The sequence below is a fragment of the Lithobates pipiens genome, unplaced genomic scaffold (genome assembly GCF_037356315.1).
Source record: "Lithobates pipiens isolate NorthernLeopardFrog02 unplaced genomic scaffold, aLitPip1_a1.2 Scaffold_8, whole genome shotgun sequence".
Taxonomy (NCBI): Eukaryota; Metazoa; Chordata; class Amphibia; order Anura; family Ranidae; genus Lithobates; species Lithobates pipiens.
In genome coordinates this window covers 630550244-630572873 of record NW_027507903.1, presented here as the reverse complement: position 1 = coordinate 630572873, position 22630 = coordinate 630550244, and the positions used below count along the sequence as shown (strand labels likewise).

The 22630-nt window shown below is 44.2% G+C and overlaps 1 protein-coding gene across 1 annotated transcript; it reads left to right on the top strand.

The window, feature by feature from the left end:
• The first annotated feature begins 249 nt into the window (after positions 1-249).
• Positions 250-3606, top strand: LOC143961509 (olfactory receptor 1468-like). The gene is made up of 2 exons (XM_077470803.1): positions 250-497; positions 2617-3606. The coding sequence occupies exons 1-2, from the start codon at positions 465-467 to the stop codon at positions 3559-3561; spliced, it is 978 nt and encodes a 325-aa protein (XP_077326929.1). The 5' UTR covers positions 250-464; the 3' UTR covers positions 3562-3606.
• The last annotated feature ends 19024 nt before the right edge of the window (positions 3607-22630 follow it).

Genomic DNA, 22630 nt, shown 5'->3' with positions numbered 1-22630 from the left:
GAGCTTATCCATGATACACATCACATGCGTTACATTTACACCAGATATATGAGATACCTATTATTATTTTATCTCTCCCTCTCTTTCTATTTTTTCTTTCCATTCATGACTTCATAGGTCTATTTTATTTATTTTTAAAATCAAAAAAACTCCTATGAAGAAGATTTGTTGAACCAGAACTATATATTTCATTGTTGACATTATTTGACATATTTTGCAGTATTTTCACTCCTCTTGTTTTTTTTTTTTTTTTTTTTATTTTTTTTTATTATATCCATTTATGACATTCTGCTTTTATTCCATGCTCAATAGAAAAACTGGTAGACAACTCTCTCATGAGGAAAATCATGTAATATTGTTACAGTTTTAATAATGACACTTTAATTTTCTGTTATCAAATAAGAAAGGAAAAACAAATCTATGTTGTTTGTTGATTTAACTCTAAGTTAAATTATCAAAAAAATATGGGTTTTGATCAGAGATCATTAGCAAATAGTGTAAGTAATGTTTCTTTGAAGTTCAGACTAAATTCACCAAGCTATTATGCTTTAATTAATTGAAATAGTAATCATTACGACAAATGAGACATTTTATAGCTTGATCTATAAGTATCCTTTGCATTGTATAGCAAACAACAATGCCACAACTGGCATTAAAATGAAAGCATGTCTAAAGTCAAATACTATATATATATATATAATATATATAACAGTGCCTTGCAAAAGTATTCACCCCCTCTCTTGACTTTTTACTTATTTTGTTACATTGCAGCCTTTAGTGCATATGTATTCTCTCCCTTTGTTATGAAGCCCATAAAAATCTCTGGTGCAACCAATTACCTCCAGAAGTCACATAATTAGTGAAATGATGTCCACCTTTTTGAAAGGCCACAGAGGTTTCAAAACCTAAGCAAGAGGCACCACTAACCAAACACTTCCATGAAGACCAAGGAACTCTCCAAACAAGTAAGGGGCAATGTTGTTGAGAAGTGCAAGTCAGGGTTAGGTTATAAAAAAAAATCTAAATCTTTGATGAACCCTAGGAGCAAACCTATCTTAACCAAATGGAAAGAACATGGCACAACAGCAAACCTGCCAAGAGATGGCCACACTCCAAAATTGATGGACCGAAGTAAGAGGAGGGCATTAATCAGAGAGGCAGCACAGAGAACTGAGGTAACCCTGGAGGAGCTGCAGAGTTCCACAACAGAGACTGGAGTATCTGTACACAGGACGACAATAAGCCGTACGCTCCATAGAGTTGGGCTTTATGGCAGAGTGGCCAGAAGAAAGCCATTACTTTCAGCAAAAAAAAAAAAATGACAGGTTTTGAGTTTGTGAAAAGGCATGTGGGAGACTCTCAAAATGTATGGAGGAAGGTGCTCTGGTCTGATGAGACTAACATTTTTACTTTTTGGCCATCCATCAAAGAAAATGCTATGTCTGGTACAAACCCAACACATCACATCCCCCAAAGAACACCATCCCCACAGTGAAACCAGTGAAACATGATGGCGGCAGTATCATGTTGGGAGGATGTTTTTTAGCAGTAGGGACTGGGAAACTGGTCAGAGTTGAGGGAAAGATGGATGGTGCTAATTACAGGGATATTCTTGAGCAAAACCTGCACCACAAGGTGTGTGATTTGAGGCTAGGATGGAGGTTCGCCTTCCAGCAAGACTATGACCCCATTTTACTGCTAAAGCAACACTTGAGTGGTTTAAGGGGAAACATGTAAATGTGTTGGAATGGCCTAGTCAAAGCCCAGACCTCAATCCAATAGAAAATCTGTGGTCAGACAGATTTCTGTTCACAAGCGCAAACAATCCAACTTGAAGGAGCTGGAGCAGTTTTGCAAGTATGAATGGGAAAAAATCCCAGTGGTAAGATGTGGCAAGCTCATAGAGACTTATCCAGAGCGACTTGAAGTTGTGATAGCTGCAAAAGGTGGCTCTACAAAGTATTGACTTTAGAAGGGTGAATAGTTATGCACATTGACTTTTTTTCAGTTTGTTATTTGCTTCACAATGAAAAAAAAAATCTTCAATGTTGTGGGCATGTTCTGTAAATTACTGTAAATGATGCAAATCCTCAAACAATCCATGTTAATTCCAGGTCGTGAGGCAACAAAACACGAAAAATACTTTTGAAAGGCACTGTATATATATATATATATATATATATATATATATATATATATATATATATATTAACCTCTTTCTTGCTATGTAAATGTAATTTTGCAAAGCTTTTTTTTTAGATATGTCATTTTTTATTTGACCAAAGTTCCACTTCCGAAAGTTTATGTAATTTTTCTTATATGGAAAATTAACTAAACAAATAAAGACTTTCCAATTAGCAAAGAAAACATTCACTGAGTTTATTAAATAAGATGAAGCCATGGTCACTTCAATCAACCAAATATCTGTTAGAAAAACAAAAATGGTGTTCTTTTTTTAATTTCCCATTTCCCAAGCTGTATTCAAAGGATATTCAAAGTCGCAGGTTCACATTATTTGCTATCAATCATTTTGCAAATGCAACATACATTTTTCCTGCTATGGTTAATACATAAAAAGTTATATAAATCTTTTTTTTTTTTTTTGCTTTCATACAGACCACACATAAAAGTAATGTCAATAAATTCATCTTTTTGGGATTTAACAGCAATGCCTTATATAATCTGCTGCTCTTCACCTTGGTCCTTATTATATACGTTGTAACCATATGTGGAAACCTTTTGATCATCATGTTGGTATATTACAGCAAGACCCTTCATTCTCCCATGTACTTCTTCCTCTCCCAACTCTCTATATCTGACATCATACTGACCACCGATATTGCTCCTAATATTTTACATATTCTTCTACAAGAGAGGACCTCCATATCCTTTTCCGGTTGCATCACTCAATTTTATGTCTACAGTACAATAGAATCATTTGAATGTTACATTCTGACAGTGATGTCCTATGACCGCTATCTGGCCATCTGCTCTCCTCTGCATTATGTCTCCATTATGAAACAAACACTTTGCATTAAACTAGTTCTTGCATCCTGGATTTTCAGCTGTTCTATGGCATTAATACCAACACTCAGCATATGTCAACTAGAATTCTGTGGATCAAATGTCATTGACTATTTATTTTGTGATTTCAATCCTCTTGTGGAACTTTCCTGTTCAGATACATCCAAAGTTCAAATAGAATCCACCTTGTTGTCCTTTCCTGTGCTAATATTACCCTTCCTAGTGATAGTGGTTTCATATACTTACATTGTTTTAACAATATTAAAGATGTCCTCCTTTTCTGGAAGACTGAAATCCTTTTCCACTTGTAGCTCCCATCTCACTGTTGTGTTTATATTTTATGGAACCCTAATTGCTGCATATCTGATTCCCAAGGAAGGACAATCACGAACCACCAGTAAGATAATGTCCTTATTGTACACGGTTTTCACTCCCTTTGTAAACCCTTTCATATACAGCTTGAGGAATAAAGATATCAAGGACAATTTGAAGATGGTGTATATTGACAAAAGGCATTTTATTCAAAACCTTTGGTAAAAGTTAAATTATTAAGATATATCTGTTTCAACTAGTAGACAACTTGATGTGTAGTGATGGACGAACTTCCGACGGGACGTTTCGCGAAAGCGAAATGCGAACGGACCCAAACGTTCGCGAAACCGAACGTTCGCCGCGGGCCCCATTGACTTCAATGGGAGGCGAACTTTGCAAACCTTCATGTCGAATTTGCGGCCACGTGGTAATTATTAGGGGGTAAAACGTAGTCCCACCATCTGGACAATGACATAATACATGTATGAGGTGAATTTGGGATCGATAACTACAAGCATTTTTATTTTATTTGGGAAATTGTTCTAACAATTCAGGACTATGGAGCTAATGAAGGCAATGGAGGAGAGGGAAGGTCAGGGACCAGGGTAGGCAAAGAAGAGGGTGCAGGAGATGATCACCAGCAGCGTGACATACCGGAATGACACATGCACCGTGATAGAGGCATCTGACAGCAGCACCGTAATACAGAGCACTGACAGCAGCACCGTGACATACAGCGCTGACAGCAGCACCGTGACATACAGCGCTGACAGCAGCACCGTGACATACAGCGCTGACAGCAGCACCGTGACATACAGCGCTGACAGCAGCACCGTGACATACAGCGCTGACAGCAGCACCGTGACATACAGCGCTGACAGCAGCACCGTGACATACAGCGCTGACAGCAGCACCGTGACATACAGCGCTGACAGCAGCACCGTGACATACAGCGCTGACAGCAGCACCGTGACATACAGCGCTGACAGCAGCACCGTGACATACAGCGCTGACAGCAGCACCGTGACATACAGCACTGACAGCAGCACCGTAAGCAGCCCCAGGAGGAAGTCAGCACAGCACAGGGATGGTGTGATCCCCTCATAATAAGAACCCCCAGGAGGAAGTCAGCACAGCACAGGGATAGTGTGATCCCTTCATAATAAGAACCCCCAGGAGGAAGTCAGCACAGCACAGGGATATCATAAGCAGCCCCAGTAGAAATATGACACCGCTCAACCTCTTCAAAGAGGAGGGTAGGGGCATATAGTACGGTGTGCTTTTTTGGGTCAAGGAAGTGAGCCAAATGAATTAAGAAGGTCTGTGTGCTTGATTAAAAAAATAGTTTATAGACATATACATGGTCTACTGGTCACATGTGTTGAATTCCTCCGAGATCCATGCCTCATTCATTTTTAGAAATGTGAGGTAGTTAACACTGTGGTGAGCTAGGCGAGTACGCTTATCGGTCACAATCCCCCCTGCTGCGCTGAACGTCCTTTCGGACAGGACACTGGATGAGGGGCAAGCCAACAGTTCGATTGCAAATTGGGCAAGCTCTGGCCAGAGGTCAAGCCTGCCCACCCAGTAGTCTAGGGGTTCATCACTCCTCAGAGCGTCCACATCGGCCGTTAACCCAATGTAGTCGGACACCTGACGGTCTAGGCGTTCCCTGATGCTGGATCCGGATGACACCTGTCGATGGGTCGGCTGAAAGAATGACCTCATATCCGAAGTCACCAACACATCTTCAAACCGGCCTCTTCTTGCAGGCGCTGTTGGATTGGTACCCGCAAATCCTTCTCTGGGAGTGGGAATTGCTCCTCTGCCAGCGCACGCAAAAGCAGAATGCAGCATTTCTCGAAGCAAGGCCTGGAAGTGCTGCATTCTGACAGCCCTCTGCGACGGCGGTAACATTTCCGCCATTTTGTGTTTGTACCGGGGGTCTAAGTACGTTGCCACCCAGTACTGGTCCTTGACCCTCATGCTTTTTATACGGGGGTCCCTATTAAAACACTGGAGCATGAAGGCCCCCATTTGCACTAAAGTGGAAGCGGTGTGGTGGCCTGGCTCCTGCTCATCATCCAGGATAATGTCGTCCTCTTCATTCTCCTCTCCCCATCCTCGCACAACAGGGATCCCAGAAAGGTTTAAAGCATGCTCTTCTTGCTCCTGCTCATCCGCCCCGGCACCATCCTCCTCTGACTCCTCATCAGACTCCTGTTGTTGACTTGTCTCAGATAGAGTAGCCCCCCCTGGGAATTCATCCAGCATTGCGACTTCCTCATCTTCCCGCTCCTGCTCCTCCACAGCCTGATCAATGACACGACGCAATGCACGCTCCAGAAAGAAGGCATAAGGTACCATGTCACTGATGGCGCCATGGCTGCGACTGACCAGTTTGGTGATCTCCTCAAATGGCCGCAGAAGTCTGCATGTGTCGCGCATGAGCAGCCACTGGCGCGGTGAAAAAAAACCCAGCTCCCCAGAACCGTTTCTTTCGCAGAGTTCATACAGGTAGACGTTAACTGCACGTTTCTGCTGGAGCAGCCTATCAAGCATATAGAAGGTTGAGTTCCATCGCGTCGGGCAATCGCAAATAAGACGTCTGACCGGCAGATGGTGTCGCCGCTGAATGTCAGCAAGGCGAGCCATGGCCGTGTAAGATCTTCTGAAATGGGCCGAGATTTTCCTTGCCTGCCGCAAGATGTCCTGGACCCCAGGGTATTTGACAAGGAATCGCTGCACGACCAAGTTTAAGACGTGTGCCATGCACGGCACGTGCGTGATTTTGCCCTGTTTCAATGCGCTAAGCAGATTGGCACCGTTGTCACACACCACTTTACCAACTGTCAAATTGAGCGGTGTTAGCCACTCATCTGCCTGTGAACGCAAAGCTGAAAGGAGTGCCGGGCCAGTGTGGCTCTTTGCTTCCAGGCACAACAGACGCAGCACGGCATGGCAACGTCTCACCTGGCATGTGGAATAGGTTCTGGGGAGCTTGGGCGGTGCAGTGGAAGAGACGCTAGCAGCGGAAAAGGAGGAGGCAGCTGAGGAGGAGAGGGAGGAGGATGGAGTAGGAGGAGGAGAAGAAGAGTCAGGCCTGCATGCAATCCGTGGCGGTAAAACCAAATCTACACGGGTGCCACGGGTTACATGCTTGACGGCCGTCAGAAGGTTCACCCAGTGGGCAGTAAAACTGATATACCTTCCCTGCCCGTGTTTGCTAGACCACGTGTCTGTGGTCAGATGTATCTTGGCACCGACACTGTGTGCCAGAGATACATTCACTTGCCGCTGAACATGGCCATATAGCTCTGGGATGCCCTTCTCTGAGAAATACTTCCTTCCTGGGACCTTCCATTGTGGTGTTCCAATGGCCACAAATTTGCGAAAGGCCTCCGAGTCCACCAGTTTATATGGCAGTAGTTGGCGGGCTATGAGTTCTGACAAGCCAGCCGCCAACCGTTGGGCAAGAGGGTTATCCGGCGTCATCATTTTTTTACGCTCAAACATTAGGCCCACGGAAGCCTGCCTTTTTGCAGAAAAATGTGAGCTTGGCGTGATGGAAGGTGGAGTGGAGGACAATTGTGAGGAGAGAGGAGAAGGAGAAGTAGAAGACGAGGCTGGACGGTGAGAGCCTGCAGTGTGGCTTTGTGTGTTCCGTTGCTCCCACTGGGCTCGGTGATGGCTGCTCATGTGCCTTCTTAAGGCGGTCGTCCCTAGGTGAGTATTGGGCTTACCGCGACTAACGCGTTGACTGCAAAGATTGCAGATGGCAACGCTATTGTCAGCAGCGGACACGTTAAAAAAAGCCCACACTGCGGAGCCATGTGCCGGTGTCCTGGGAGCGCCAGATGTGACCGTACATGGTCGATGACTCGCTCCTGATACATTTGCAGTCTGCTTTGTCCCTGCTGTGCAATGTAAGTCATTGCTGCTTCTCCTCCCTATCTGCTGGTCCATATCTCCCTCTGAACTCCCCTCCTCTTCCTCTCTTGTGGGCACCCACGTGACATCACTAGACACGTCATCATCAACGTCACCTTCCCCACCGCTATAAGTAGAGATCTCGGAGTAGGCAGCAACACCGGGGACCAACCTCCTCCTTGGGCTGATCTGGGTACTGGCGTCAGACTGCTGAGTAGCGCTTGTTGCTACCTCCTCTTCCTGATCCAATACCAAGAGTGGCTGCGCATCAGAAATGTCCTCTTGATATGGATCGGAAAATAATTCCAGTGACTCAAGCGGAAGGTATGTGGTGGTGGTGGTGGTGGTCGTGTTGTTGGTGGTAGTGTCTTTGGGGGTGCACATAGCAGAGAGTGAAGAAGAGGGTGCAGATCGAGAGGATGAGGAGGGTGCAGAAGAGTAAGGCTGAGCGAGCCACTCAACCAAGTCTGGTGCATCCTTTAAAGTAATTGAACGCACCTTCTGCAACTTCCCACTTTGGCTCAAGCCTGTTGCTCCTGCCCTACCCCTACCACCCCTGCGGAAGGGCCTGCCTCTTCCTCTGCCTGTCATTTTTTAAATGACCCTGTGACAAAACTCTTAGTCCCTATACCGATGAAGGACTGCTGCAGTATAGGGCAGCGGTCAGCAGTGGTGCACGTCAACCCTATCTATTGTGGACCGATAGCGGTCCTTACAGAACAGCAGACTGTACCGCACTCAAGCCTATGTACCGTAGCACCCTATACCAAGTTACCAGTCCTTATAAGAACTTTTGTGGAACAAGCAGGTTGTGTGTTAGTGATTAGCAGACTGTACGTCAGTCCCTATACCGCTGAAGGACTGCTGCAGTATAGGTGAGCGGTCAGCAGTGGTGCACGTCAACCCTATCTATTGTGGACCTATAGCGGTCCTTACAGAACAGCAGACTGTACCGCACTCAAGCCTATGTACCGTAGCACCCTATACCAAGTTACCAGTCCTTATAAGAACTTTTGTGGACCAAGCAGGTTGTGTATTAGTGTTTAGCAGACTGTACGTCAGTCCCTATACCGCTGAAGGACTGCTGCAGTATAGGGCAGCGGTCAGCAGTGGTGCACATCAACCCTATCTATTGTGGACCGATAGCGGTCCTTACAGAACAGCAGACTGTACCGCACTCAAGCCTATGTACCGTAGCACCCTATACCAAGTTACCAGTCCTTATAAGAACTTTTGTGGACCAAGCAGGTTGTGTATTAGTGTTTAGCAGACTGTACGTCAGTCCCTATACCGCTGAAGGACTGCTGCAGTATAGGGCAGCGGTCAGCAGTGGTGCACGTCAACCCTATCTATTGTGGACCGATAGCGGTCCTTACAGAACAGCAGACTGTACCGCACTCAAGCCTATGTACCGTAGCACCCTATACCAAGTTACCAGTCCTTATAAGAACTTTTGTGGACCAAGCAGGTTGTGTATTAGTGTTTAGCAGACTGTACGTCAGTCCCTATACCGCTGAAGGACTGCTGCAGTATAGGGCAGCGGTCAGCAGTGGTGCACGTCAACCCTATCTATTGTGGACCGATAGCGGTCCTTACAGAACAGCAGACTGTACCGCACTCAAGCCTATGTACCGTAGCACCCTATACCAAGTTACCAGTCCTTATAAGAACTTTTGTGGACCAAGCAGGTTGTGTATTAGTGTTTAGCAGACTGTACGTCAGTCCCTATACCGCTGAAGGACTGCTGCAGTATAGGGCAGCGGTCAGCAGTGGTGCACGTCAACCCTATCTATTGTGGACCGATAGCGGTCCTTACAGAACAGCAGACTGTACCGCACTCAAGCCTATGTACCGTAGCACCCTATACCAAGTTACCAGTCCTTATAAGAACTTTTGTGGACCAAGCAGGTTGTGTATTAGTGTTTAGCAGACTGTACGTCAGTCCCTATACCGCTGAAGGACTGCTGCAGTATAGGGCAGCGGTCAGCAGTGGTGCACGTCAACCCTATCTATTGTGGACCGATAGCGGTCCTTACAGAACAGCAGACTGTACCGCACTCAAGCCTATGTACCGTAGCACCCTATACCAAGTTACCAGTCCTTATAAGAACTTTTGTGGACCAAGCAGGTTGTGTATTAGTGTTTAGCAGACTGTACGTCAGTCCCTATACCGCTGAAGGACTGCTGCAGTATAGGGCAGCGGTCAGCAGTGGTGCACGTCAACCCTATCTATTGTGGACCGATAGCGGTCCTTACAGAACAGCAGACTGTACCGCACTCAAGCCTATGTACCGTAGCACCCTATACCAAGTTACCAGTCCTTATAAGAACTTTTGTGGAACAAGCAGGTTGTGTGTTAGTGATTAGCAGACTGTACGTCAGTCCCTATACCGCTGAAGGACTGCTGCAGTATAGGTGAGCGGTCAGCAGTGGTGCACGTCAACCCTATCTATTGTGGACCGATAGCGGTCCTTACAGAACAGCAGACTGTACCGCACTCAAGCCTATGTACCGTAGCACCCTATACCAAGTTACCAGTCCTTATAAGAACTTTTGTGGACCAAGCAGGTTGTGTATTAGTGTTTAGCAGACTGTACGTCAGTCCCTATACCGCTGAAGGACTGCTGCAGTATAGGGCAGCGGTCAGCAGTGGTGCACGTCAACCCTATCTATTGTGGACCGATAGCGGTCCTTACAGAACAGCAGACTGTACCGCACTCAAGCCTATGTACCGTAGCACCCTATACCAAGTTACCAGTCCTTATAAGAACTTTTGTGGACCAAGCAGGTTGTGTGTTAGTGATTAGCAGACTGTACGTCAGTCCCTATACCGCTGAAGGACTGCTGCAGTATAGGTGAGCGGTCAGCAGTGGTGCACGTCAACCCTATCTATTGTGGACCTATAGCGGTCCTTACAGAACAGCAGACTGTACCGCACTCAAGCCTATGTACCGTAGCACCCTATACCAAGTTACCAGTCCTTATAAGAACTTTTGTGGACCAAGCAGGTTGTGTATTAGTGTTTAGCAGACTGTACGTCAGTCCCTATACCGCTGAAGGACTGCTGCAGTATAGGGCAGCGGTCAGCAGTGGTGCACGTCAACCCTATCTATTGTGGACCGATAGCGGTCCTTACAGAACAGCAGACTGTACCGCACTCAAGCCTATGTACCGTAGCACCCTATACCAAGTTACCAGTCCTTATAAGAACTTTTGTGGAACAAGCAGGTTGTGTGTTAGTGATTAGCAGACTGTACGTCAGTCCCTATACCGCTGAAGGACTGCTGCAGTATAGGTGAGCGGTCAGCAGTGGTGCACGTCAACCCTATCTATTGTGGACCTATAGCGGTCCTTACAGAACAGCAGACTGTACCGCACTCAAGCCTATGTACCGTAGCACCCTATACCAAGTTACCAGTCCTTATAAGAACTTTTGTGGACCAAGCAGGTTGTGTATTAGTGTTTAGCAGACTGTACGTCAGTCCCTATACCGCTGAAGGACTGCTGCAGTATAGGGCAGCGGTCAGCAGTGGTGCACGTCAACCCTATCTATTGTGGACCGATAGCGGTCCTTACAGAACAGCAGACTGTACCGCACTCAAGCCTATGTACCGTAGCACCCTATACCAAGTTACCAGTCCTTATAAGAACTTTTGTGGAACAAGCAGGTTGTGTGTTAGTGATTAGCAGACTGTACGTCAGTCCCTATACCGCTGAAGGACTGCTGCAGTATAGGGCAGCGGTCAGCAGTGGTGCACGTCAACCCTATCTATTGTGGACCGATAGCGGTCCTTACAGAACAGCAGACTGTACCGCACTCAAGCCTATGTACCGTAGCACCCTATACCAAGTTACCAGTCCTTATAAGAACTTTTGTGGAACAAGTGAGTTGTGAATGTTTAGCAGACTGCAGCAGAAGGGCAGCAGTCAAGTATAATATCCTTTCTATATTTGGAAGAAAGAATATTATACATGTACAAGCCTATTACTGTACCACTGATACCAGTCCTGAAAAGAACCTTTGTGGAACTAATAATAACAGCAAGTCTTTAAAATTACCCTCACTGCCTGACAACACTGCTTCCTTCCTGTCCCTATACAAATTGGCAAAAAAAGAGAACGATTAGTGGTTACTGGAACAGCTCTTTTGTGGACCTTGATAGTAACAGCTAATGATGATGATGATGATGATGAAAGACTAATCTGGCTGTCCCTGTAGCATACACCGTCCTTTCCCTTTCTCTAAACTAACAAAAGACACTCAGGCTGCTGCAAGAATCAGCAGCACAGCAAACCTATCAACACCTAACACCTATACCAGTCCTGAAAAGAACTTTTGTGTACCAAATAGCTAGTGGTTTATCTCTCCCTACTCCACACAGGAACCTGTCCCTATCGTAACAGAAGAAAGAATGTAAAATGGCCACCGGATCGGGTGTATTTATAGGTTAGGGGGAATGTCCAAGTGTCCATGTGCTGTCATGTCTCAATTGGCTGTCCTGTATCACATGATAAACGTGTCACCAAAGGTTAAAGTTCTTGTATACATTAAACACGTAAGTCCGCCGCGGCGAACGACGGAAAAAGGCGTTCGAACGTGCGGACCGCGAATGTCGGAAATTCGCCGCGAAACGACCGCCGGGCGAAACGTTCGTCCATCACTATTGATGTGCACCAGTCTCCAAAATTTAGACTTCTACCCTACTGAAGCATTGCTTAATAATAAATTGGTATTAGAGTTCAATTGCCCAAATTAGGTTCCCAAAAAAGGCTTCCACCCTTCAGACCTTTATTCCATGGCACCTCTTACAACTCCACTTAAACTGTGTTTTATTTTTGTTAAAATTTTGCTTTATGACCTCTAGAGATTTCCTGATGTTAGAATGGGTTTTTAGTTACTTACTTGACCCTTCTTAGAAATATCCTTTTTTATTTGAAATCCACTGCTAATTATTATACATGCTTTATATAGCGCTAACAGTTTACTCAGCGCTTTACAATGTAGAGGGGGGACATCACAATTACAGTACGGTTCAATACAGATGGGGCAGGATGGCCCGGCTCGTAGAGCTTACATTCTAAAGGGAAGGGGTGGTGGTACAAAAGGTAATAGATGCGGTGAATAATTTGATGGGGGTGGCTCGGGGACAGTTGTTAGGTGGGTGTGGGATAAGCTTTCCTAAATAAGTGAGTTTTCAGGAATCTCCTAAAGGTGGATAGGTTAGGGGCTGATTGGATATGACATTAACCACTTCAGCCCAGGAAGATTTGGTTGTTATTCGGCACTGCGTCGCTTTAACTGACAATTGCGCAGTTGTGCGACGTTGCACCCAAACAAAATTGATGTCCTTTCTTTCCCACAAATTGAGATTTCTTTTGGTTGTATTTGATCGCATCTGTGGTTTTTATTTTTTGTGCTATAAACAAAAAAACAGTGACAATTTAGAAAAAAAAACGATATTTTGTACTTTTTGCTGTAATAAATATTCCCATTTATTTTTTTATCTTTTTATCATTTTAGGCTGATATGTATTCTTCTATATATTTTTGACAAAAAAAAAAATCGCTTTATTGATTGGTTTGCCATATATTATAGCGGCTACAACATTTTTTATTATAATTTTTTTTACTAGTAATGGTGGCGATCTGCGATTTTTATCATGACTGCGACATTATGGCAGACACATCGGACAATTTTGACACATTTTTGGGACATTGACATTCAAGCGATCAGTGCTCTTAAAATGCACTGATTACTGTAAAAATGTCACTGGCAGTGAAGGGGTTAACACTAGTGGGCGATCAAGGGGTTAACTGTGTTCCCTGGGAGGTGATTCTAACTGAAGGGGGAGGGGACTGACTAGTGGAAGTGACAGATCGTGGTTCCTAGCTGACACAATCTGTCATTCCTCTCAGAGCAAAACACGGATTTGTGTGTTTATACACACTTCCGTGTCCTGTCCCTCGTGGCTTGCGATCGCTCATGGCCACAAGCGCCTGCTATCCCGATCCCGCGAGCCGACGTATAGCTGCAACGGTTCTCGGGATCATGCCGACCTGCCATAGTATAATGATGGCAGCTTGTCGGCAAGCAGTTAAAAACTCAACAGTCGCCTCTCCGTGTGTATCATCCTGAAGCCTAGTACACACACGCCGAATGTCGGGTGACATTGGCTGGTTCAATTAAAAAACAGCCGACATTTAGCCCGTGTGTGGCAGATGGTCCAAAAGAAGCCCACAATCCTGCTTGAAAACCATCAGTTGACCGGCTCCCAATCAACACTCTCAGCCAATGGCTGAGAACACTGACGGGAGTGTTTTGGCGGGGGGGGGGGGGGGGTCATCCCCCTATCAGAACACAATAGCACAGCAGGGGAGATCATTGGACTAACATTGGATTGTTAGTACAGCAGCTCTAACCTGAGCTGTACCTTTTTTCGGGTTGAACGAAAAAATACTAGTGATATGTACTAGGCTTTAGGTTTCTGAACCTTATTAAGGCTCAGCCCTTTAGTAAACTGTGTTCTTCGTTTGATCTTCTAGATGTGCAAAATACTATTAACTTTTACTTATACAGGTATCCTCGGATTCATGTCAGTGTATGGGTTATTGTATAGCAAACAACAATTTTCTTTTCAGTTTGGGGGAAACTACTCAGCTTAACCCTCACCTTTTTCACCTCTTGCGAGGAACATGAGAAAAACTACAGGATGTTTTTTTATTTTTTATTTTAGGTCCACTCCACTACATTTAAAAGGGATACTGCTCTTCCCTACATATTATTATATTTTGGTTTCAATTAGGTAGATTTATTATTAAAGTATTAGGTACTTGCACTGTTTTGAGAGCAAGTATGAGTATGAGTATTCATCACTTTAACCCCCCTAGCGGTAATCCCGAGTCTGGCTTGGGTTGAGATTTTAATTACAATAGCGGTAACCCCGAGCCAGACTCGGGATGGCTTCGCTCGATGCAGGGGAGGACACAGGGAGAGTTACTCACCTTGTCCCCTGGATCCAGCAATGTCCGCCTCGCTGTGTGATCGAGCCGTCCTGCGCTCGATTCACAGTGCCGAATGCCGCCGAGCTCCGTTCCCTGCGACGTTACGGCGCACGGGAGCGGAGAACGGCGGCAAATTCAAAAAAGTAAATGTACACAAAACACACACAGCACTGTAATCTTACAGATTACAGTGCTGTATTAAAAAATACACACCCCCTTTGTCCCTAGTGGTCTGTGCAATGCCCTGCATGCACTTTTATATTATAAATACTGTTTTTTTCTGCCTGAAATTTGGAGATTGTCCATAGCAACCAAAAAGTGTCCCTTTTTCAGTGTTTTAGGATTTGATTATATTATTGAATATTTTTTATTATTCTTTATTATATTATAAACTTTATCATACCCGGGATGTCTGCTAGACTCTGGTTTGAACAGATTTAAGAGCGTTATTCCTAAGAATTACAGGACTACAAAATAAAACGCCAGATTTCCATGCAAAATAATTGTACCGCTTTCAGCACCTTATTCCAGACTGAATCATACCGCCAGGGAGGTTAATATCAAGTCTACCTCATTGTATTAAAATTATAAACACATTATAGGATCAAAGGATGGGTACCCCTTATATGTTTAGTGGTTTTTGACCTAAAATTAAAAGTAAAAAAAAAATAGAGAATCAGAGAAGAGAAAATGGTAGATAACGCATTTAACCAGTTCCCGAGCAGCTCACGGCGCTGTACGTCAGCAGAATGGCACGGGCAGGCAAACTGGCATACAGGTACGTCCAGTTGAAATTTGCCACCCTGCCATCGCATGTGCGCTGCCGCGGGCGGCGTGCGTTCGTGCCAGTCGGGACCCCCATGAGTCCAGTTGCATGTCCCGCAGACTCGATCACCGCGGGGATACCCACGATCGTTTCACGGGGAGGCTGAACGGGGAGATGCCGATGTAAACAGCATCTCCCTGTTCTGCTTAGCGACAAGTGACACTGATCTCTTCTTCCTGTAATCCCAGAGATCAGTGTTCACTAACACACAGCCCAGCCCCCCACAGTTAGTAAAATGCCCTAGGACACACTTAACCCCTACACTGCCACCCCCTGGTTAACCCCTTCACTGCCAGTGTCACAGGTGGGGGGCCAGTGTGACAGATGGGGGGCCGGTGTCACAGAAGACATGTGGGGGAGCAGTGTGACAGGTGGCAGGCTTACCTTACATAAGAAGCCCGAATGCAAGAAGCAGCATGCCTCCTTGTGATGTCCGTGGGATGTCCCTCCAGCAAGCACAGTTCACTTCCCAAGTGTCAGTGTATACAATGGAGAGAGAAGGGGCCTCTGACCTGAGCATGTATCAGCAAGACTCAGAGTGTACAAGCAGAGGGACAAACTTGTGCACTGAATCTGGTGCCTCTCCATTGTATACACTGACACCCGGGAAGTGAACAGTGCTCGCTGGAGGGACATCCCACGGACATCATATACCTGCCGATCACCCCCACCCCTGTATAGTTTGATGCCAGCTGGAGGTATAGGGGGAGTTGCAGGTTCTTGGCCCTCCCCCCCACACTGGCAGAATGCCATGGCCCAGTCACAAGTGCAACTGTTGCAACCCTGGTAATTCCGCCACTGACCCATATTACATACAAATGTACAATGGACTCTAGTGTGGTTAAATTACAGCAAGCTGACAAGGTTTGAGCTTCCTGGTTCAACTGGTATTCTTTTCTCACAAACTATGAAGTAACTAAATTCACTTAAATTGTCGGTTAAGTTTTCCCTCTGCATGATTTGTTCAATAAGTGTTTGATTTATCTGTTGGATCACGCTGAACACTTCTATCCATCATTCCTACTGTTATATCCGGAAAAGTTACGCAAAGTGTAGCGCTAAAAAAGTAAATATTGTGCGCACATCTATAGACAAATATACATAAGTGCAAAACTGCATAAAACTACAGTGATTCATATAACATATATTGCATTAATTAGCATACCATAAATGTTGTACCACTTCAGTATAACAGTATACTTTTATGTGTCCAAATATATATAAATTAAAAATAAGTGTGAAAAGAATCTAAAATGTGAAAAGTCCTTTCCAAAAGAAGAAAATTCAAGTCCCACATGTGCAGTTGAAAATCAGACGGACCATCCAATCATAGAGATGCAACATGCAGCCACCCGTGTGTTGATACCACCACCTTAATAGATGTGGGCTTACCAGATGATTCTGACCCAAAAGAATGTATATTCCAAGGGTCATACACGCTTTTATAGTAACAGCAGGTAAGTGGAACTCCTAAGTACTGGATTCCCAAACTTAAAGGGAAAAGTTTCTTCCAAACACGAATGGATATTATCAGGTTCTCTCCAATTACATGAAAGGCCAAAGTCCAACCTTGATAGGTCGAAGGGCATCTGAGACCGAGCTCCCTGATCGTCAGCAGAACTGTAATCGATGATTTGTTCAATAAGTGTTTGATTTATCTGTTGGATCATGCGGAGCACTTCTATCCATCATTCCCACTGTTATATCCGTCTTTTCTTGAACCTGTTATTATTATTTTTTTGTGTATTTTTGTTTCTATCTGTATTGTGAGTTTTTTACGTTTGCATTTCTCAAAATGAATAAAAAATATTGAAAAATAAAATGACACCCAGTATCATTCAACCCCAAAGTCTAAGGACATACTTTGAATGAATAGGGGTCATGACTCCACCTTCTAAGTGACCTTCTTTACAGTGCCCTTTATTTACTGTATAATGAAGCAGGGACATCACTCACAATAGTATAACTCTCTGCATCAGGAGAGGACCGTCTGGACCAGAGAAGAGACAAGGAGAAAGAAGCATCAGCACATCATGTAAGTGGCCTGAGGACTGCTGAAAAAGGTATAACAATTAAAAAACATGCTCTTTTTGAAGCCTTCCAATGTGCAGGATAGCTGAGTTTGGAGTTGAGATTTGAAGCAGATCTGTGCCATAGAGGCATATTATGGTAGACTTACCTCCAAATTGCCCTTGTACATTGATGTGTGCTCCTCCTTGATGTTAAGTTGCTGCCTCTTCCAGGTAGGTTAATTGGCTTCTGTCCAAAATTGGCCCTAGTATATGAATGGGGACCTTGGATTGTGGGCTCCTTGAGGGTAGGGACCGATGTGAGTGTGCAATGTACAGGGATAGGGACAATTGTAGACACTCACTCCGGTTGAACTGGGTGGACTAGTGTCTTTATTCAACCTTACTAACTATGTAACTATGGAACTATGTAATCACAATCTTAGCATCTTATCATGAGTCTTCAGTCAGTCTTCTCTACTGTTGGGCCATGTATTACATAACTATGGCACATGCACATAGAGTTACCTCGTCCTGGCACTTTACTCGTACTCCCACCATCTTACAGATTCTGGATTGTACACTGAGCTGTGCATGCATGGTGTTCAGTGTACAGTTGATAAAGAATTGTTATCAAGATTTTTTTTTACCTAGAACTGACTTCTGCTTAAATGTACACTATATTGTCAAAAGTATTGACATAAAAATGCACATGAGCTTTTTTTTTTTTAAATCAGAAAATGTTTTATTTGGTTTTGCACAATGCCACATACAGGTTAAACAAAGCAATGACATAGAGATAGGAAACGATATACAGTATATGAGTTTCTTTGAATCCATCAAAAAGCGGTTATATATAAAAAGTCCCATATTTTGAGTAGCAGTGCAGAGCAAAAAAAAAAAAGAAAACAGAAAAGAAGAAAACACAGAAACATTTAAAACACAACACATGAAGTACAACAGAGGTTTGGACCTATTCCTAGAGCCCTGGGAACATATCTCAACCAATTAGGCTGCCCAGCCCATCCTCATTAGCAGTCCCCCATGCAGAAGTCATATGACTATCAATTAGCCCGGACTTATCCATTTTAACTTGACGCCTATCCCTGTAACAATCGGTCTTTGACCAGCTGGTGGGGTGCTAGGCCCAGTACATCCACCCATTCCTGCCACATCGTGTAAAATTAATGGGGTGCATTTCTGTGTTGGTATGTCATTTTTTCTAGTATTAGCATTTTGTTTACCCGGTCAATCTATTGTTGCCTGGGAGTAATTCAGAGTTGAGGTATCAGTCTTCATGGCACATGAGCTTTAAAGTGGAAGTAAACCCTCCTATTGTTTTCAGTCAAGGAAGCTGCCATCTTGGCCTCTAATAATTCTTCAACTGCCATAATGCTGCACATGTGATCAGTTATGAAACCAGCCATTGGATAGTTTGAAAGTTTGGTTGAGAGCACAACCAATGTGAAAGTTAGCATTTCCGGCATGCTGGGAATGTAAGTGTTTTTTGAAACTGGGTTTACTCCCGCTTTAATGGCATCCCAGTCTTCGTCTGTAGGGTTCAACATTGAGTTGGATCACACGTTACAGCTTTAACAGCTTCAACTCTTCTGGGAAGGCTGTCTACAAAAGTTTAGGTAGGAGTGTGTCTATGTGAATGTTTGACCATTCTTCCAGAATTTATCACATACACACGGTGAGGGGCTCTGGGGTTTATCACATAAACACGGTGAGGGGCTCCGGGGCTCCGGGGTTTATCACATAGATATGGTGAGGAGCTCCGGGGTTTATCACATACACACGGTGAGGGGCTCTGAGGTTTATGACTTTTAGGCAGGGAATTCAATAAAGCTACTGCACCACTCTTCTGGGAGGAATCCCTCTTATTAATGTTTTGTGCCAAATTCATGGAATACACTATATTACCAAAAGTATTGGAACTTTAATGGCATCCCAGTCTTAGTCCATAGGGTTCAATATTGAGTTGGCCCACCCTTTGCAGCTATAACAGCTTCAACTCTTCTGGGAAGGCCATCCACAAGGTTTAGGAGTGTGTCTATGGGAATGTTTGATCATTTTTTCAGAAGTGCGTTTGTAAGGTCAGGCACGAAAAGGCCTGGCTCGCAGTCTCCACTCTAATTCATACCAAAGGTGTTCTATCGGGTTGAGGTCAGAACTCTGTGCAGGCCAGCCAAGTTCCTCCACCCCAAACTCGCTCATCCATGTCTTTATGGACCTTGTTTGTGCACTGGTAAAGAGTCATGTTGGAACAGGAAGGGGCCATCCCCAAACTGTTCCCACAAAGTAAGGAGCATTATATTGTCCAAAATGTCCAAAATATTGTCCAAAATGTCTTGGTATGCTAACCCCTGAAAAACATGCCCACACCAAAATCTCCCCTCCACAAAATGATTTGAACCCCTGCACAAAGCAAGGTCCATAAAGACATGGATGAGCGAGTTCTGACCTCAACCCAATAGAACACCTTCCCAGAAGAGTTGAAGCTGTTATAGCTGTAAAGGGTGGGCCAACTCAATATGAAAACCTACGGACTAAGACAGGGATGCCCATTAACCTCCCTGGCGGTATGATTATTTCATATTTTAGGTGCTGAAAGTGGTAAAATTATTTTGCATGGAAATGTGGTGTTTTATATTGTAGTCCTGTAATTCTTAGGAATAACTCACTTAAATCTGTCCAAACCAGAGTCTAGCAGACATCCCTGGTATGATAAAGTTTAAAAAATTTAATCATAAATTATAATATAATAAATAACTATAAATAATTATACAAAATAATAATATAACAATAATAAAAATTATTCAATAATGTAATCAAATCAAAAACACTGAAATTTACTCAGTTGCAGAATTGTCACTGTCATTACTTTTCAGTGTTTGATGACGGATCTCCCCACAAATCACTATCGCTTAATTCTGCGAGTGATTCAAATTTATTATCGCTGGTCTAAAACCATTTTTGATGTAAAGGGACAGTTTTGGTTGCTATGGACAATCTCCAGTTTCCAGGCATAAAGAACAGTTTTTATATTATAAAACTGCATGCAGGACACTGGACAGAACACTAGGGACAAAGGGGATGTGAAATTATTACATACAGCAATGTAATCTGTAAGATTACATTATACTGTATGTAATGTGTATGTTTAACTTTTTGAATTTGGCGCCGTTCTCCGTGCGTCGCAACACTCGCAGGGAACGGAGATCGGCTCCATGATACATCGAGCGGAGGACGAGACGCTCCTACAGTGGGGGGACATCGCTGTTACAGGGGACAAGGTCAGTAAAATCTCCCTGCATTCAGCGATTCGGTCCCGAGTCTGGCTCGGGGTTACCACTTTTTTTTTTTTTTTAAACAAATTTTTATTGAAGTTTTGCACAATACAAACAGCATGTCAGTTGACAGTTCGCAAAATATAACTATAGAGTAATTGAGTAGGCAAGTATTGGAACATAACCTAAACGTTAGCATGAGGAAAAGAAGGGGGGGAGAGAGAAAAAAAAAAAGAAAAGAAAGAAAAAAAAAGAAGGGAAAAAGAAGAGGGGGGGGGGGGGTTGTATACCATCTTATTTTCAGAACAGTACAGTAGACCACACCTGAAGAGAAAGATAACAATTGGTGTCGCAAACCCAACTTATATGTCCCTTAAGCATAAAAAGTGTCCATGGTAGACCTGTAGGAGTCCTGGAAGTGGGAGCAGGTAGATGAGCTGCACATGAATGACCAAGATCATATAAATCCAAAAAAGTCCGGTTCGGTCTAGAGTAGGCCACTGGGCTCATGGTGGATAGTGCAGGATGTTGAGGGGCTGTGTAGGAAGGTGGGTGGCCGGTAACTTAAGATTCCCCAGCGAGTTGGTAAGGTCACGTTTGAGGTACCAGTCGGTGTATCTGAAGGGGTACATGAGAGATGGAATGTCTTCCGAACAAAATGAGTGTTCAATATAATCTTTCCACCTTGAGAAAAAGCGGGCAGTAGACTGGAAGTGAGAGGAAATAGTATCAAGTCTTTCCATGTAGAACAGGGAGAGGAGAGCTTGTTTCACCCCTTGTAGACATGGAGGAGATGAGCTGATCCAGTGTTTCATAATGGTTCTGCGAGCTGCCAGAAGACACACGTGCGACCAATGGGTAAAAGCAAGAGATCCTGGTGGTGCCCCCAAAGGGGTTGAGGGTTCACAGCTGAATAAGCAGGTGAGTGGGTCCTTAGGCAGAGGCAGATCGGTAAAGGTGAAAATGTAGTCCAGCACTGAATCCTAGAAGGAGGAAATTGAAGCACAGTCCCACAGGCGATGTAGCAGAGTAGGGTGATCAAGTGAGCACCATGGGCACTTAGCTTGGGAGGGATCCACGTTGCTTGTGTGAAAGGGATAGTAGGCCCTATGGGTAAGCTTAAATTGGATTTCCCGCCATGTTTCCAAGATTATACATTTATGGATAAGTCTGTATCCCCGTAGAATGTTTTCCGGGAGGTTTACGTCACCGAAGATGGAGGCCCAATTCTTAAAGGGAGCAAGGTGGTATTTATCAGCCTGACGGGTGATGAGTTGAGCTTAGAGATTGGAGATGGAGTAGTTGTCTTGTTGGAGCGTAGAATCCAAGGGGGATTTAGAGCATGAGTCCGGCCGAGTCCCCCCTATCGTTTGCAGATAGTCGAGCAGTTGGTAATAGTGGAACACCTGAGAGGGAGGGAGTGAGTATTCTTGAGCTAAGGCTTGGTATGGTTTGAGTCTTCCTCGGTCACGGTCATAGAGGGAGGCAATTGTGATAAGGCCTTGTGCGCCCCAAAATGTAAAAGCTGGATGGGCCAGCTGGGAGTGTATAGGGGTGTACCAATGCTTTCTCGAGATCATGGTTGGAGTACCTAGATTTGCCTACTAACCAATTGAGACCTTGTTGTAGAAGGCAGGAGAGATTGTAGAAACGAATATTGGGCAGGCCTGCTCCTCCCTTGGGCTTCGGGAGGCATAATTTCTGAAGGGCAATGCAAGGTTTTTTGTTAGCCCAAAGGAAAGCATTGAGGGCCTTGTGTATTTTTTGTATATCTGAGTGTTTTAATAAAAGTGGGATGGTTTGCATCGGATATAAGAGTCTCGCAAAGGAGACCATCTTGAAAAGATGACATCTCCCAAAAAGTGAGAGCGGCAGGCCTGCCCAAGATTCCAATTCCTGCACAAGCTTAGTAATCAGCGGTGGGTACTTAAAGGGGTTGTAAAGGTAAATTTTTTATTTTCTACATAGGTTCCTTTAAGCTAGTGCATTGTTGGTTCACTTATCTTTTCCTTCGATTTCCCTTCTAAATGTTTTTTTTTCTTTGTTTTCTTTGTCTGAATTTCTCACTTCCTGTTCCTCCTCAGTAAGCTGTTCAGTAAGCTGTTCTGGCTGACTAACCACCAGCTCGGATGATGGTGAGAAGTTTACTGAGGAGAAACAGGAAGTGAGATATTCAGACAAAGCAAAAAAACATTTAGAAGGTAAATCAAAGGAAAAGGTAAGTGAACCAACAA

Bases quoted from the DNA above. Each gene is read 5' to 3' on its own strand.
- LOC143961509 (XM_077470803.1), top strand. From the start codon at position 465: ATGGGTTTTGATCAGAGATCATTAGCAAATAGT. The intron at 498-2,616 runs GTAAGTAATGTT...GCTTTCATACAG, and splicing joins AGAGATCATTAGCAAATAGT to ACCACACATAAAAGTAATGT.